This window comes from Paramormyrops kingsleyae, chromosome 11, assembly GCF_048594095.1.
Source record: "Paramormyrops kingsleyae isolate MSU_618 chromosome 11, PKINGS_0.4, whole genome shotgun sequence".
Classification (NCBI taxonomy): domain Eukaryota; kingdom Metazoa; phylum Chordata; class Actinopteri; order Osteoglossiformes; family Mormyridae; genus Paramormyrops; species Paramormyrops kingsleyae.
Genome location: NC_132807.1, coordinates 24,474,220 through 24,492,152, shown reverse-complemented (window position 1 = coordinate 24,492,152; position 17,933 = coordinate 24,474,220). Strand labels below are relative to the sequence as shown.

Genomic DNA, 17,933 nt, shown 5'->3' with positions numbered 1-17,933 from the left:
TGGCTGAAGCACAGAGCCTCAAAACAGGTGGTTGCCTGCATCTTATATGTCAAAGTATTTGAAGTAGTAATGTGTAAATCCTGGAGCAAATTTTGCTTAGGTATAGTGTAAAAAACATTTATCTGTCAGTATATATTATAATGGAGCGGTAGGCATTTATTATTCTCACTGGGACCCTGTCACAGGTGCAAACAAACGAGGAGTGCTAACTTTCATGAACTTTAACTAAGGTGGCCTGACGATTAGCACTGCTGATAATCGTCTGCGGGGTAACTCAATCCTGGGGTGGTTAAAAGACAGACGGATGGTCTTTTGCTGCCCCCTGGTGACCAGTGGGAGTTGCTTTTGCATGCCACGAGTACGGTATCAAATAAATCCCATTGTTGAAATTTAAGTTAAATAATAGTCATTATTAGTTAATATTGTTATTCAAAATACACCATATAAATATAAGAAATAAGATATTATATGTATTTATCCTGGTGAGTCTTATAAGAATCTAATTTCTGCCATCCATGTCATACTTTCGGTCCCAATGTACCTTGACCGTAAACAACAGGTAAAGGCAGTTTCGCGTACCTGCACAATGCCGTCAGCAAACAGCACTTGGGCTCCTTTTGGTTAAACACGGAAGTTGAGTTTACGATTCATATTGGGCTACAAACATTTCTTATCAAGTTGTTGATACTCGTACATTTGAACGAACAAAACAACAACTGTTTTGTGAGTTTTAACTAAAAACTGGAATTGGATCCTGGTCTGACTCCAGGTTCAACATGAGATCAAACAGCAAGGTAAGGATAAAGCGACGGTTAAGTACGATCACAGTGTTTGTGATTAAATTTACCTTAAAGACATCGGAAGGACTGTTTTACTGTGTCGTAATATTAGATGTCGATTATAACGAAGACAATGGAGCAAGGAACGGATATTAACTTTAGTTTATCGTGTATTTTTTGTTCATCGTGATGAAAATTATTTGGGCAGCTGAAGTGATCTAGCTGTTTTTGATAAACTATATCAAGGATCATCTTATTGAAGGAAACCCTTTGAACCGCAATATTTCTGATCGTTGATAGTTTTATTTTCTTACTTTCTAAGTGTATCCTATAACAGGTGTGTAAAATGTTGATGTTAATGGGTTGATTGGCTCTTAATAAGCATGACATAAGACAGTTACAATTATATAAAAAAAACATTGACAATCTCAAATAATTCAAAGACTAAATCAGCACTATTTAGGCTACTTATAGTAAGCTTTAAAATCCTTTAAAAGATTTCAAAACGTAAGTCTGAGAAATGTGTAAGGTACTACAGAAATATGTGGTAAATTACGACCACTTATCACCCTTTATTTGAAAATATACTAGGATGAAATCCATTGCTTGACGTGTCCATAACAAATGATGAAAGTTTTCCTCTATAATTTATAATTGAAAAGTTTTTCAGTTTTCATTTTCAGATGGTTTTTTTTTCTTCTTTTATTGCCTTTGTATCATTTCTGGCATGTAACTGGTTATACGGATGAAATATAAAAATGTTGACCCTGATTTTTTTCATTTAAATAACTACATGAATAAAAAGGGTAAAATAATTGGTTTTGGTTAAAGGTGAATCACCAAATGTAAGTAAAATGGGAAATAACACAGGGATAATTCTAATGCAAAACATGATTCAATTTACATCAGTGTTATAATGGACTTCTCGCATAAGGTCCCTGTGTGAATACTCGTGACATCAATCTTAGCATTCCTGTGCTCGGATGGGAACCCAAATGCATTGTTTCTAGAGGCAGTCACTGAGATGTCTTCTGTTATTAGTGTTTTGGATTTCAAGTAGTCCTATTTCTAAGCGGTTTCATGTTGCTTCACTTTTACTGAGCTAGTGAGTGGAACAAGAGTGAAATCGGGCTATCTAGCGTGAGATATGAGATGATATCAGATAAGATAATGTAAATTTTAGGAATGCTTTCTGATCTCCTGGCACGGAATTCCGTATTAAATACTTAAGGAAATACACCTTTGCTTTCAGTCTGTTATATGTAAATAGCACTCATATCGTCTTAAAAGGGACGACCGGACCTCCACAACCACCCACCCAAATTTTATGGAGTTTCGACCACTGACGATCACACATTTTACAGGGGGGGCCTCCTTCCCCGAATAAAACCCGCCTCAAAAACTCTCTGCAAGGCCCTGCTGAGTAGCTAAACCGGTGGGTAAACTTGCTTTCAGTATGACACTGTGTTTCGACATGTCTATATACTACAGATCACTAATGAAATACTGGGGCAGAGGAAACGAGCTCCACGCTAAAATTTGCATGGGCCATATGCATTCACCTGTCAAGCGTACTGAGTCTATATTCCTATATTCCTTCCTAAATAATAAAACCCTGTCAATGTATTCTGAAAGCAATGAAGACTTGGGTGCACTGAAAAAAATATATACAGTACGTTGCTCCCGAAATGATATTACAATGCTCTGTGAAGATTCGGTTTTTTCAGATGGCATCTACTAAGATATTTAATAGTTATTGTGTTATTCTGATGTAACATAAGAAATGAGATGCTACTCATAGATCGGCTTAAAATGAATGACACTTCCAGGACAGGCTGAATTTGTATTGTGATTGTTTTGGGGCAGTGTGTTTAGGATGCAACAAAGCAATTAATTCCTAGTAGGTGAACCACAAGGTTTTGCTCAATAAAACTCCCTGTAGGTGTTTTTTTTTTTTTTTTGCTTTTTGTGGTTTCATCTGGGCTGGGTTTCATGAAAAGATGCCGTGACTATTACTACTTCTAAGAGCAGAAGCAGCGTAAGTAACCGTTCGTGTTCATGACACACAGCCTTCTACTCCTCTCCGATCTCCAGGCTGACGTGGAGCTGCAGATTGTGAACGGCAGTAATTGTAACCAAGATCAGGCACCGTTACTGCCAGGTTCGGTAAGGTGACTTCCTCAGTCAGGATTGATGTGCATCACAGGAAACAGCAATTCTTCCCTTAGTAAATTCTGGATATCTGCGTTGATTTGTTTACAGTTTCTGATGCATGTTCATATTAGTTCAGTATTAGCATCAAATTTCATGGGGGAAAAAAAGAAACACAAGTAATCATCATTATATCCTTTTAACAGTGTGCTCCTTGGCCATGTGATTATGTTCTTGTTGCGAAAAAAATCAGCAACCAGGAATCTGAAGCTTTTCAAAAGCAGGAAGCTTTTACAAATGTACTGAAGGCGAAGAACTTTGATGTAAAAGTAAGTCATTGACAAGATTTTGTTGTTAATTGATCTGATAAATTTATATATGTATATTTTATAAATATATAATATTTATTTATATATAAATTAATAATTATTTGCATTTGTAAAGAATCTGTATTGTTAAACCTACAACTCCTACTATTGTATGTCAGGAGTTTGTGCATGAGGAGAAGCGTTTTTTTGGGATTCGAGCCCCGGATGACATTTTTGAGAAGTACATATATCTGCTGAAAGTATCCGATGCCTGCAATGGAAGCGGGGAGCAGCAGGGGGCAGTCTCTGTGTCCACCAGGTGAGGACACTGCAAAATTTGAAACGATGCAATCCTGTCTAAGCTGCAGTGTGGACTGGTATGTGTTTTACTGTGCTTTCTGGAGATTTCGTTTTTTTGTTGTTGTTTTGTTGGTGGGGGGGGGCAGTCTGAATTCCGCACTCGGCAGAGTAGCTACCTCTTTGTTGGGCCCATAAAGCCCCCAAAAAAGGCTCCAAAGGTGTTGGGTGAATGATCGTGTGCTCAGACCCCAGGCCTCATTCTGACATGTATGTGTGTGTCTCAGACGAGAGCAAGATAGGATGCATGTTTAAGGAAACCATATAATTATATGTTGTGTTATAAAACAAAAGCGCTTTGTTTCAGGATAAGGATTGTGCATTTTATCCTGGAACACACTTACATTGACACGGGAGGTAAGTGTCATGCATACTGTTTGTTTATGTGAGATATCCTTAAAGGGGCATATAAAAGCAGAACTCTTGTAGCCCTTGTTTATTATCTGATCGGATTAATTCCACGCCCACAGAAAACCTGACTGATCTCATGGACCAGGATGTGTTTGAGACCAAATTCTGTCTTCATGATGTAAGGACACTGTGAAGTACTTTTGAGGAATGGATCTATAGTGAAAAACAGCATCTTATGAAGACCCTGACACAAGCGAAACCGTGTGTAACTGTAATTCCATCCATTGGAGAAATACCAGTGGTGTAACTTTAATTGGTTGTGTCACAGTAAGTCACCTTACCTATGATCCCTTCAGCAAGTAACAGTCTGAAGGGAAATAGACAGCAGTACTACTTCATCATTTTGTATTTCCTTCTAACAAGCATCACTGTTAATGGTTTCGGTTTGAGAGTTTTGAAGATAATTGCAATGAAGTTGATGTTTTGGGAAAGATGTATACAGTTATACACTTGTCAGCATTAGCTATGTACATTTAATCTTGGCCCCCACTGAGTTTTATTAAACTAGTTCCGGAGGACTCATCTGGAACGTTCCACTGGATAAGGATGAATTACGTCTACTGTTCTGAAAGATTATCCATACTTATTAATTTGCAATGCCCATAGTTTGTGTAGCCTTAATAGACATTATTTTGTTGTCTTGTGGTCTGCAGAAAGAGGAGACGAAGGAGTTGAAGAAGAGGTGGGCTAATTGGTTGGCCTTCTTCAGATGGCAGCCCATGAATATTATCAGGTAAAAGCTAGGGGGGTCCTCCATACCTTTGAACACTTTGAGATCTAGGGTTCGGTTAACCTCTGCCATATGTGTGTCCACCAGGAATTACTTTGGGGAAAAGATTGCCCTCTACTACCTTTGGCTGGGCTGGTATACCTGGCTGCTATGTCCTGCAGCTGCCCTGGGGGTGTTCTTGTTCCTCTATGGCTTGGCACTTTTCACCAGCAATCCCCTTATGTGAGTTTTCCCATCTCTGTCTTCCAGTGGTTGGTATACTGGAAGCTTTTCACGTGCAATTCCGTATCTCCATCTAGAACATATGTTCCTACATAGGAAGAAATGTAAAAGGTGTGTGTGTGTGAGAGGGAACTGGGGAGAAGGAGGGCAAGTCATGTGATAACTGCCGCTTATTAGTAAGTAAGGGACAGTTGTAGATACTGCCCCTGTGTGTTGAGTATTATGTGGCTCAGTGGAGTAACCCGCTGTGTCTGTGATCAGAAGGTCGCCAGTTCAAGCCCAGTTTCGGCACGTCTGTGGACCCTTGAGCTAGGCCCTTAAGCCCCTGCTTGCTGGGCTTTGCCATGGGTGGCAGTGAGATTAATGAGGAAGACGTTCACCCCCTCTGTATGTCTCACAGTGCAGAAGTGTGTGAAGCTGATATCATCATGTGCCCGCTGTGTGACGAGAAGTGCAGTGTGTGGCAGCTCTCGGATACCTGCTTCTATGCTAAGGTACTGTACACCCTACGAGCGCTTCTCCCTCAGTGCTAACCTGGCTAATGTCGCTCATTGATCATGTCTAAGAAGAGCTAGATGGAAGGAATGGGGAAATGGAGTAGAGTCTGAGATCTGAGTTGAATATGAAAAGATGGATAACTGGAAGTTGCTACTCCGTTATCCCTTTCTCTGCAGGTCACCCATCTCTTTGACAATGAGGGGACGGTGGCTTTCGCCATGTTCATGGCCTTGTGGGGTGCGTATTCCTGCAGGGTCTGCTCGACATCCTAACAGTAGCTGTTGGTTTCAGTGGGTGCTTATACGTGTGCCTGTTTCTTCCATAGCTACCGTGTTTCTGGCCATGTGGAAGAGGCGTCGAGCCGAATATGTATCCCAGTGGAAAGTGTTTGAATGGTGTGAGGATGAGGTACAGTGGAGGGAGGGTTTTGAGGGCCGATGGTTTTCCGCAAGAGCACTATGCAGGATGTAGAGTCAGGATATTTTGTTTAGAGATCAGAGGCAGTTTCCATTTTAGACGTTTTGCGATCTGGTTGCCAATTAAGTCACTTGTTCTGCTCCATGTTAAATCTGATGCGCCAATACATAAATGCTTTAGCTCTTACAGAAATGTGATGTGTCTAAGATAATTTGTGAAGCCTGATTCTATATATGTCTCTCAGGAGGAGCTGATCCTGGAGGTGGTGAATGATCCAAACTGTTCACCCAAGAAGTACCAACATTCATTTCTACACAACACTCTAGTCATGATCCTAGTCACACTAATGGTAAGATTCAAAATGAAAGTCCGACACATACACAAATTGGATCATTTCAGAGATTAAACTCTGTACACAGTGTACAATTACGAGACATTTCATATGCCTGTGAAATTTTCCTTTCTTCATTGAACATACTTCACTACTGTCATTTAGAACCTTCACTGCGTTTGAATATGTTCTTCAAGTTGTAGCTTTTAATCCAGCCTTATAGAACAGAGAGAGAGAGAGAGAGAGAGAGAGAGAGAGAGGTTCCAGGCCCCCTTCCAAGTTGGTTGGATTGATGAATATGATATGTTGGAAGATGATACTGTAAATGGTTAAGCTACTCAGTGATTCTATTTACACTAGTTTTTCATATATTATGTAGAGCTTTACACAAATGTACTTTATTACATTATAAAGGATAAATGGAATAATTGAAATCTAGAGAACTCCTTAATGGAGTTTCACTTCTGTTCCCTGTGAAGTTGAACAACTTCCACTAGGGGTCAGCAGTGAGTCTGAAAGTGAGTTCCCTCTCTCTCATTTTGCTGTCCGTTCCACCAAATACCAACCTGAGCAGGTGGAGCAGTGTTTTTTCAATGTAAGCATATTTAGCAAAGTGTTTTCCTATGAGAAGTTCTAGCGATGTAGGTCAGGGCCATGTGAGTGGTTTGCAGGTGGTGAGACCTGGTGCTCTACTTGGTTAACGGAGCATTTCTCACGGTGTGTTCTTGTCCAGCTGATACTGATCATCGGCTTGGCCCAAGCTCTGGTGGTCTTTCGGGTCGTGGCCACCGGATCGCTGTCAGCGAGCTCTTGGACACTCCTGAAGGACAATGCAAACATTGTTGCTGTCATATTGGGTGCCGTGCTACACTACCTCACCATCACCATAATGACTCGGGTAGGGCTCCATCCCACATAACCAGTCCCAAAAAGAGACCTTTTAAGCATTGCTGAGTGTAACCCTAATGTCAAATATTAAACATATCATTCTGTTATCACACAGGTCAACGAGAAAATGGCCTGCAAGCTATGTGATATAGGTACGTAAACGACCACAAAGTCCGTCTGGTCATTCAGATTTTGACTATATTTCATGGCTGGTTGACTATACACAGTCTATCATACATCAGGGCTGTTCAAATCACGATCCTCAATGTCTGTGCACTACTGATTTTCCAGCCTTCCTTTACCCGTGAGCCAGGTGTGAAGCCACTGTGACCAATTAGAATCAATAATTATTAAACTAACCGACTGAGAGAATTGAAAACAGGACCTGGATTTGGAATCGAGGTCCAGATTTGAAGAGCTCTGTCCTGAATTCTTTATATTTGTAAATTTTGAGTTAATACCAATGTCTGGTGATAATTTCATGTGAATAGCCTCATTGCAAAAAAATGTCATCACTCATCACTGTTATTTTACCACAGTGGAAAATACACGAGACATAAATAAATCTTAATTTTTTTTTGGCAATTTCTTGAAAGCATTCACATGGTCACCATCATTTTGCTGAATATAATTCTGGCTTCTTAGTATCGCTGATATTGTCTCTGCTGTTTCTCACTGTCGTGATGCTGCCCCCTAGCTACTCTGGCCACTCATGCAGATGACAAACACAAATTTCCTGTCTAAGCCGTTCCTTTTATTTCTATACACATCATAAAGAAACACCTACATGTTACGAACTGCACAGACCTGCACTGGATTAGAGTTTGAAAGGTGGCTAGCTTGGGAAAGTTATATATTTATGTAAAGTTTGTTTTGTTACCTAAAAGTATTTTCATGCAGTCTTAAGCTGTTTAAATAGGACTTTATATTTTGGAGTGCATTTTGATATCAGTCATCTGTAAATCTCCCATTTGTTTTTATCTCGGAAATCTTATCGCTGGTTTCAGGGAGGAATGAGGGTACTGTTTTTTTGTTTCTTTAGTTGATGGATGATAATGTTAGTCAAATCTTCATAACCCTCTTTGTTCACCATGTCACACCATGAAATCAAATCAGGTCATTATATATTTTATTTTAAAGTTGCACAGTATAGTATTTTGCCTGTTTTTATGGTAATGTGGGCATTCGATTACTCCATTATCTTTTGTATAAAGAAAACAAAAAATAGTTTAAACCTTGGCTGGGGGAAATTCTAGCTATGATGCTATTTGATTCATTGTTTCTTGTCAGTTTTATTGATTGTGCATCAAACTCAGCTGAGTTAGGATGTGGGTGCAGCTTTTGCGGATCTGGAATGTGATGGTCTCTGTTACCAGTCTGCTGCCATATGAGGTCATTTCCTGTTCACTGTTGTCTGTCTGCCGAGCAGAGAAAACCCGCACGGTCGTTTCCACGGAGAGGAGCTTCACAGTCAAGATGTTCACCTTCCAGTTCTTCACTCACTTCTCCTCTCTGTTCTATGTGGCCTTCTTTTTGGGAAGGTACAGTCGTGTTCCTTTCTTTCTGTCTGGGCAGTATGGGTCCAAGCATTATACCGGATTTTCACATCAGTTCTAAACTGGTACACAAACAAATTGTACTTCTCTTTTTCCACCCTGTTTAGGATTAATGGGTACCCAGGGAGCTATCACCGCATCGCAGGAAAGTGGAGACTCGAAGAGGTGCATTCATTTACGTACAGTAGTTGGGCATTTACTTCTTTTCAGTAGGTTCTAAGGAACACTGAGACTTGAAAGGAATGTAACCAATAACATGAAACTTACTGGTCAATACTTATAGTTCCCTGACTGCCATGTTTCAACATGACGATAGCAATAATGCTAAAAACACTGAAATGGAAGAATACTGCAAAAAAGACAAGTAATCCATGTTTTGCCAAAGACTTGCTTTTATCATGCGTACTATGATTGCAGGGTGTATGTAGAAAGTTTGTCCCATTTTATGAATGCCACCACTGTGAAAAGGTGTGGTCCTCTCATACACTACAGTCTAATATGGAACTGCAACCGCCTCTGAAATGCCTAATAAGTCTAGACTCTTCACTCCTCATTTTATAGTTTTGCATAAGGGGAGTGATCAGAGAAAATGTTTTTATTAGAAGAAAACGAAAATTTGAATTGCAGTAACTGCAAGTAAATTATTACCAAATAAGTTCTGTCAATTAATGTTAACTTTTGTTATGTCTTGAAATCTACTTTATCTGTATACAAAGCTTGTGAACCCATACATTTAGCTGATGTGCTTTTTACCTCAGTGCCACCCCAGTGGTTGCCTCACTGACCTCTTCATCCAAATGGCCATTATCATGGTGCTCAAACAGACCATCAACAACATCTTTGAACTCTGTGGGCCGTAAGTCTACATTATGTTTACTCTTGAATACCACCTCTCTACCACAGCTCACAGAAACACAGTGTTGAAGGTTGTCACAGAACATACCATGTCGTTAGTTAGTGCAGTGTCTCCCAATACAGTCCTCAGGGATCCACAGTCGGTCCACATTTTTGCTCCCTCCAAGCTCCCTACCAGACAGTCCACATTTTTGCTCCCTAGGGTGCTAGGAGGGAGCAGAAATGTGGAATGTCTGTGGGTTCCCGAGGACCATGTTGGGAAACGCTGCTCTAGTGGGATGCCCTACCTATAGACACAACCTGTCTCATTTGTTATTTATCATTTTACTGATTGCTTTTAGGGGAATCTGATCATCTTTAAATGGTCAAAGAAAAATATTTAATTACAGACACCAGAACAACTTGTACGTGGTGGCATTATACTCAGTCCAAAACCATTGCATTTTGCTGACCAAGATTATTCCAGTTCATTGTCCTGTTCCTGGAGAACAAGCCTCACCATTTACGCCTCTTCCCTGTTCCTGCAGTTGGTTCTCCAGTTATTGCAGGGAGAAAGAAACCAAAAAGCTGACTATCTCTTGTATCCGGAATCAGTCAAGTGGGAAACAAGATAAATCAGAGGTTTGCAAACACTGCACGCTCAATCACTGGCTCCACAACTACAACCTCAGCAGCGTCAATGTTTATAGTCTCTTCAACGAGTTTCTTGAGATGGGTAAGTTTCAGTCCAGCCCTTGCTAATTTGAGCTTGGGAACCTGCAGAGAGTTTTTTTTTTGTGGCAACAAAGATTTTGTTTGAGAGCTGTAACCATAGCATTTGGCAATAGATTTAGTACAAAGAGTTGCTTATTGCACTTCCCTAATGTAATTTATAAGGAGTTTATAAAGAATCATGAAACATCCATATTATAAATTTCAGCTTGCATGATCTGAGCACAATGGCCCTAAGGATCAAAGCAAAACACATTTTTGTGTTTGTTATATTTTTAACAGTTTATTTTCTAAAATACAGTTCTTTATTCATAAAATTAGTTGCCTGGAATTGTTCTTTCCAAATGCTGTCATTTCCTGTATTCAGTATTTCTTAACTGACTATTGTGAAGACTGTTGTCTCAAACTTCAAGTGTTGGGGATCCAACTCCGTGGTCCTGATATGGTCATGTTCCTTTGCTCTTCGTAGTGATCCAGTTCAGCTTCACCACCATCTTCGTGGCCGCCTTCCCCCTGGCCCCCCTGCTGGCGTTACTCAACAACATCATCGAGATCCGCCTGGACGCCTACAAGATGGTCAACCTGGAGCGACGACTGGTACCCAATAAGACCAACAACATTGGTCAGTGTGGCACAGGAAGCCAATTCTTTACTGTAAGGGATGGATGGATGGATGGACATGGGTACTGGGGGCTCAGCCAACATCCAGTCTCATAATGGGACAGTGTTAAATGTGTTTAGCTACTTGATGCTGCCGAGTAAAAGTGTGGGCACTTCAATGCACCTTCACATATAATACATGTATTACATACATGCAGTACCAGTCAAAAGTTTAGACACAACAAACCCAATACAATGGAAAGTGATAGTGTTGCATCACATGACCTAGCCACCGGGCATAAGCACAGTAGAGATGGTTTGGGAAGAGTTTGACCAGAGAGTGAAGGAAAAGTGGCCAACAGCAATGTGGGACCTTCTTCAGGACAGCTGGAAAAACATCCCAGAAGACCTCCACATGAAACTGCCATAAAGCAGAGTAGAGTCAGCCAGTCCCCAGAGCAATTGGGGCTAAGGGCCCAATCAATCTGTTGACCCAGGAATTTGAACCAACAACCTCCTGAGTCCCAACCCACAATGTTGCCTTAATCCACCCCCATCAAATTAATTTTTGATCAGTACATAATCCATATATGCTATTTCATAGTTTTTATCTCTTTATTTTTAAATGTAGAGAATAATACAAATAAACCTCTCTATGGGTAGGTGTGTCCAAACCTTTGACTGGTACTATATCTACATGTATATAGCTTCCTACACTCGACAGTTAAGAGTCTCACTTTTTACATGTCTACTAAGGTGTATGGAGCAACATCCTGCAAGCGATTGGCATAATGGCCGTCATTGCCAACGGGCTGGTCATTGGCGTCACGTCGGACTTCATCCCTCGCCTGGTTTACCGCTACCACTATGGGCCGTGTGCTACTGGGCAGAACACAGACATGCAGTGAGTCTTTACCCAAACCCCACCAAAAAACATCTCATAGACACTACCTATGCATGGCTTGTGTCCTGTACTCCTGAAGGGTACTTTTAGCCTAATTACTTCGAGACTTGACTGATCCTAGTCCTATATGCCGTATTTTCATTGTTGCTCTTCGCTCCAAGCTGCATGGTGGGCTACATCAACAACAGCCTGTCGGTGGCGTACATGAGTGACGAGCGCATCCACCAAGACTTCCAGCTCAAGCAGATGGTTACCCCGAATGGCCTCAACGTCACCCACTGCAGGTCAGCAGAATGAGTCCCGCTGGGTCTAAACACCTGTATCCATCAATTTTCCATAGTCATTTATCCAGTACAGAATTACTATGTCTGGAGCCCTTCCCAGGCAGGTTAGGACATTCTGGACAGGATTCAGGGTATAGACCCACACGGTCATACACTATGAGTAATTCAGAGATGCCAGTTTTGGACTGTTTTGGACAGTGGGAAGAATCCTGCACCAACATGGGTAGAACATTGACTCCACAAACACAGAGGGGGGTAGGTCTTGATCTGACAGGCCCCGATGCGTGTGAGATTACAGTACTAATCAGTGAGTCACCATGTCACCCCCAGACACACAACAGAAGACTCACTCATTAATTTAATAAAATCATACCGACACACTGCTTAGCGAGCACACTTTTACATGTGATGCATTTGTTTATAGCTCGGCAAAGTTTATTGACATTAGCACTTTGTAAATAATATATGTACAAGTAACATTAGAACTTACAGAAACTCAGCTGTAATGTGATTCTTACCCGGGTGGTAGGACTTGGCTCTACCTGGGCATTGTGCTGGCTCACACACACCTGGTAGGTATTCCAAAACAGAAACAAGGAGCAGCACCAGACGTTACAGCTCTAAGTGTAGCAAGCTAGCACATTATAGTGATGAGACCAGAACTTAAGTTGTAAACCAGAATGTGCTGGAACGTGAAGGCATATGAGAGTGGAAGGGTAACGAGGTAACTGCAGGCCCTGGAACGTGTACAAAACATGGCGCTGAAAACATGCTATGTATTTTTAAGAATAAATCTAAACTAATAAAGGACGTGAAGTTAAGTGAAAATTGGTTTGTAAATTGAAATACAAACTTTTTTCTAACCAGAGAGCTGCCAAATCCGTGCAGATAGGTGCAAGAATGTAGACTGTCAAAAACAGAGAGGACCCGCAACTTGTTCCGGCAGGATCTGGCACAAATTAAGCACTAGATGAGACCATGCTGTAGGTCTGCAAGTGTTCAGAGATGAGGATATGGATGAAAGCACTTCTGTGTGATTTGTGGTCAACCAAAATGTGAAGGGCTTTTATGTTCCTAGGTATAAAGACTACAGAAATGACCTGGACTATGGGCTGACCTCCCAGTTCTGGCTTATTCTGGCAGTGCGGTTCGCCTTCGTCATTCTGTTTGAGGTACAACTATGTGCAAACACTCCGCAGGTTACTCTAAACGAAAGTGGTTTGATGGGATCCATTTTGTAAAGGTCGTAAAGACCTCTGCTTGCATAAAGATTACTGCAAAACTGCAAAGAATGAATGCAGAGATCAAATGTGTTAGTAAATTTGTATGTAAAGCCAATGTGTCTTTCATTAACCAATCATGTTATTGCAGATGGCTTCCAAAAAATCTAAATCATTTATATAATAGAAATCTTGCTAAAGAAGCTTCCTTTTTATGAGAACAACTAAAATCCGCATCATGCAATCAGCCATCGTGACATTTTTTTCCACAGGTAATTCATAGGAAGTTGTAAGAAGTGCCCTTAATTGGCTTATTCCGCCACCCTCTTTCGTCTTTCCACAGCACATCGTACTTATCTGCAAGGGTGTCACCGGTTGGTTTTTCCCAGACTGCCCCTTACCTGTGAAGAACAACAGACTTGAGGACAAACTGGAGAGGCTCAAAGCAGAGTTTAGGTGGGTGTGTGCATGCACCGAATTTACACCAAACATTGCATAGTGTGTTAAGACCAAACCAGTTTGGAAACACCAGTCATTCTGAAGACGCAGACAGTTACACAAGGTCAGGGGTCATTTCAAACGGAAAGCTGTCATGAATACTTCTAAAGACACAAGACCTAGTTTGTTGGAGCTACAGTTGAAACCTGCATCAAGTCAAACAGGCACCCATGTGCTTATAACACAGTTCATGTGTTGCTCTTTCAGGGCGGAGAATGAGAGATGCTTCAGGTCAACTAATGTCTGATGAACAAGACTGGGAGAAGCAGCGGCTTGTGCGAGGAAGACATTTATGAATAATGAAAGTTTATATTTTCTTCATATGACTCATGAAACAGGGGCTTTTGAAAGTCAGCCCCCTGGCCCTGATGATTCCGTTGACTGGCCAGGTTGTCTCCTGGTCACTGGTGTTCAGTCAGGTTCATATGTCCCTTCTCTTTAGTTTACTGTCCTGCACTGCACTGTCCTGCAGTGCAGTGTGCCCTTTCCCCAGGTTGCAAGGCAACTGTACGGAGAAGATGGAGACAAGAACTTCCCTGTTGCCATCATATGACTGCACTTGTCTGTTTACTCTGATGTTTGGGGGAACTCAAACACTACAATGCTCCCAGCGCACAAAACACTAGAATGAATGATTATTTAATTCTAGAATTTTAACAGATCATTAAAAAAATATTCTATAAATAGCTTTGCTGCCATCACCTAGGTGTACTGTGGCCAAAACTGCCGAATTACAAGTGAAAATCCTCTAAGTACATGTTATATTTTGAGACTTCTTGTAAAGTAAGAGTTGTAATTATATCCTGGTTATTTTCATATTACTGTATGTTTCCTGTATTTTATATTAAAAATCAAATCAGTGTGCTCATAATAAAATCTGTGCACTAATGTAATATCTCCGTCCAGTATGCTATGAGTCCTGTTTCCAGATTTTGCCTTACAAATTATAACAATTTAGTTAACCACCAATACGACAGTGTGTAGCTGTCTGCTTGAATCATGGCCAAATGGACGATAGATGCACCCTGGTTTCTAAGAGGCCTCTTTGATAGTAATACAGACATCTCACCTTTCCCGTAAGTTCCGGGAGTCGGCGCACCACGACAGCAGCTCGCTGACACTCACGAATGCTGCGCAATGTACCGGAAATCTGTCACCCTGTCATTCAGCAGCAGTAAAATTAGCCAGCAGGAATTTTTATCGCCACAACCCTGCCCCACCCGGTTTGCAAATTTAAAAATCCTCCGTCAATAACAGGAGATGTACAAGGGCCCAAAGAAGGTGAATAAAATTAAAAAAAAAAAATGTACAAAAGTAACAATTTCTCATGAAATGACAATACCAGTGTGGCTGCCCCCCTTGAAACCGAATCACTCTCTGAAAAGGACCATCCCCATTTTCATTGGCTCTTGATATGATCTTAACGGAACACAAAATTGATTTTAATTAACATTTTAGTAGTACAAGCATGAATGTACAAGAATCAGCCATTATTCTTTTGTGCAGTTAGTAGAAAGAAGTTTCAGATGGTCTTTATTTTTTTCATTTCAGATTACCCCCCTCCCCATGTCCTACCGTGCCCCCCCCCCCAAAAAAAATAATCTGAAGCCTCCTCTACATTCAAAATTACAAAGTTAGACTGAATTGCAGTCACCTGACCTTGCTTTCTTTAAATATACATTTATTTATTTAACATACACTTTTATTTCAGGTGATGTACAAGTGAGGCCGTTAATACACATCTAGCATAAGTCTGTCAACTTAGGTACACGTGCAGGTGGCTAAGCTTCCGATGAGGGACCACTACCCGGTTCTAGATAATTAGGGGAAGAAGAGGTACCCAAAGACCCATGAAACCAGAGCAGATCAGCTATTCAAATAATCACCAGGGGAATCTAGTCAGAACAGTACAAAACACAAGAGCAGGGCCAAGAAAATTCATCTCATACTGTAAGAACCTAGAGCTTAAACATTTTAGCCAAAAGAACCTCAAATGAATATTACTGAAATAAATTCACAAATTACACAAATCGACTGCTGGCTCAGGACATAGTAGAAAATTTAAATGTGGTGAAGAGGGTTTATTCAAGGTAGGACAACAACCAGTCATTACACGTTTAAGAATGTGTCACTTTCAAAACCAGACAAACTATGCAAAAACAAGCTCCTGCATGCTACAGCTGTTATGCTCACCCGGGAGTAAAGGGTGGGGCTTTGCTTGTTTAAACACGGAGAGTCCCACCCAAGGGGTGTACTGGTATAATGTGTTAAAACGTATCTCCGTAGCTGGAGGAGAAGCATTTACCGTGATTTAGACAAAAGCCACAGCCAGTGTGCTTCATTCACACAGAGTGAGTTTCCCAGAGCTCCTCGGTCATGTTTCCCTAGTAACTTCTTTGTAACAACTAACTAAATGCTTATTTGTGGTGATTTTTTCCCCCAATGATTTCAGTTCCCTTTCTTTGCTCATTTTGTGGAACAGAGCAAATGGGACCTTTTGATGACCAATAAGTAGATTGTTGCAGAGACTTATAATGACGGGAATACAAACGAGGAGCACATGTGCTCTCCGGAGTAACCATTCACACTTAAGACAATGCTGAAATGCTCTCGTGTTTTGGTTATGGAGAATAGTATGCGAGTGCCTACTTGCTAATGGCTATTAAATGGAAGCCAAGAAAAACAATTATTAGCACCAGAAATCCTGGACTGGTTTTCTCTGACTGATACCTGACAGTCCAAAGTTCAATAATCATTAATAGTGTATGAAGCAGCAGTAAAGAACTCGTATCTCTGACACTCCCACCTCAAGGTAAGCAATAAAGGTGAACAAGGGGGGCACCAGAGACATTAAATTACACTAAATTTCACACAACAATGATATAACAAGATATTGCAGGTGGTGTCAAATCCACTACTCATCTGAAGTAAACTGACTGCTATGCTGATCTCAATGTCTCTATGCCAGTCTATGTACACTGGACCTACTAGGACATCAGCCTTAACCTGGCCTGCATCCAGAAATCATCTCTCTTTTGCAGTTGTAGCCATATCCTGTTTGGTTTCCTGCCCATGTGGATGACGAACATAGGTATCGATTACATGACAGTGGCTTGCATGCTGATTTTCAGCTTATTCTCAGTGATATACGATATAAAGAAAGCTCTTACTATCAAGTTACGATCACTCCAACCTTCCTTTTCTTCTTCAGCGGTACTGTTGCAGTGCTCTTTTCATAAAGCTATTTTTAAAATCGCATGAGGTAGTTTTAACTGTCATAGTCATATGTCCAGTGTATAACAAAGTAGAAGAGAACATTGAGAAATGTCTTGTATCCCATTGTCTTATGCTCTACAGGTTTTAGAAAGAGAGCTCACTCTTCTTAAACTATGCAGAGGGCAGACTGCTGGAACGAAATGCATGACCTGGAAACTAATTCAGAAATACAACTGAACTTATTAGTAAGTTACCATTATCATGAGGTCCTGAAATTTTAGACTAGCCGCACAAAACAAAGTTTTCACTCAGTTAAGGAAAAATACACATACGTATCTACATTAATTGTGCTACCAAATCAAGGGCGAGGTGTGACTTGGAAATGAGGTAAATATGCAGTAATGTAGGTTTAACAACTTGAGCAAAGCAAATACCCTTTGACTACCTTCTGTAAATAGGAAGGTAATCATACAGGCGCTAAGTATTCAACATTATTTGCATGTAGTCTTTCTCTAACCAACCCAGAACATCCTTGTCTCCCAGGCCAGCCCTAGCTGTAGGCAGTAGCCCAGAGCCCCTTTATTGTGTGCGCTGTGGAGAAAGTGAAACGATCATCATTTTTCTCGATCAAGTCAAGCATTGCCTAGGACCCCTGAACTGGTAGAACCGGCCCTTCCTGTGAAACTAACCCAAAAGAGTGGCCCTCTTGTTCAAAGTGGACATACATATAGATTCAGATTAGGGGGACAACGGATAGTGAGCACCCAAAAAGAAACATACAAACAAACAAACGTGTGGCTTGAAAACTCCCTGAACCGCTTGACATTGTATAGAAAACAAGGCATGTGACTGCACCACACCTTAAAAGCAATGGCGTATTTTTCAGTTTAGCTGAGCTGCAGGGACATTCATTCGTTTATTTTTTATTTGACTTGTGGCCTGTACTATGAAGCGGGGTTAATGGCTTATCGGGGAAACTTGTCGGATTAAAAGGTAC

General features: G+C 40.9%; 1 protein-coding gene across 1 annotated transcript; it reads left to right on the top strand.

Moving 5' to 3' along the window:
* Positions 1-254: 254 nt before the first annotated feature.
* LOC111834508 (anoctamin-9-like) lies at positions 255-14,613 on the top strand. The gene is made up of 24 exons (XM_023793870.2): positions 255-794; positions 2,874-2,945; positions 3,137-3,259; positions 3,418-3,557; positions 3,903-3,952; positions 4,066-4,124; positions 4,660-4,739; positions 4,824-4,958; positions 5,359-5,452; positions 5,633-5,693; positions 5,782-5,864; positions 6,118-6,222; positions 6,938-7,102; positions 7,208-7,244; positions 8,522-8,633; positions 8,756-8,813; positions 9,407-9,504; positions 10,031-10,218; positions 10,684-10,836; positions 11,571-11,718; positions 11,880-12,002; positions 13,081-13,174; positions 13,566-13,678; positions 13,928-14,613. The coding sequence occupies exons 1-24, from the start codon at positions 777-779 to the stop codon at positions 13,965-13,967; spliced, it is 2,349 nt and encodes a 782-aa protein (XP_023649638.1). The 5' UTR covers positions 255-776; the 3' UTR covers positions 13,968-14,613.
* Positions 14,614-17,933: the final 3,320 nt, after the last annotated feature.

Bases quoted from the DNA above. Each gene is read 5' to 3' on its own strand.
- LOC111834508 (XM_023793870.2), top strand. The intron at 5,453-5,632 runs GTACTGTACACC...CTTTCTCTGCAG, and splicing joins ATACCTGCTTCTATGCTAAG to GTCACCCATCTCTTTGACAA. The intron at 9,505-10,030 runs GTAAGTCTACAT...CTGTTCCTGCAG, and splicing joins ATCTTTGAACTCTGTGGGCC to TTGGTTCTCCAGTTATTGCA.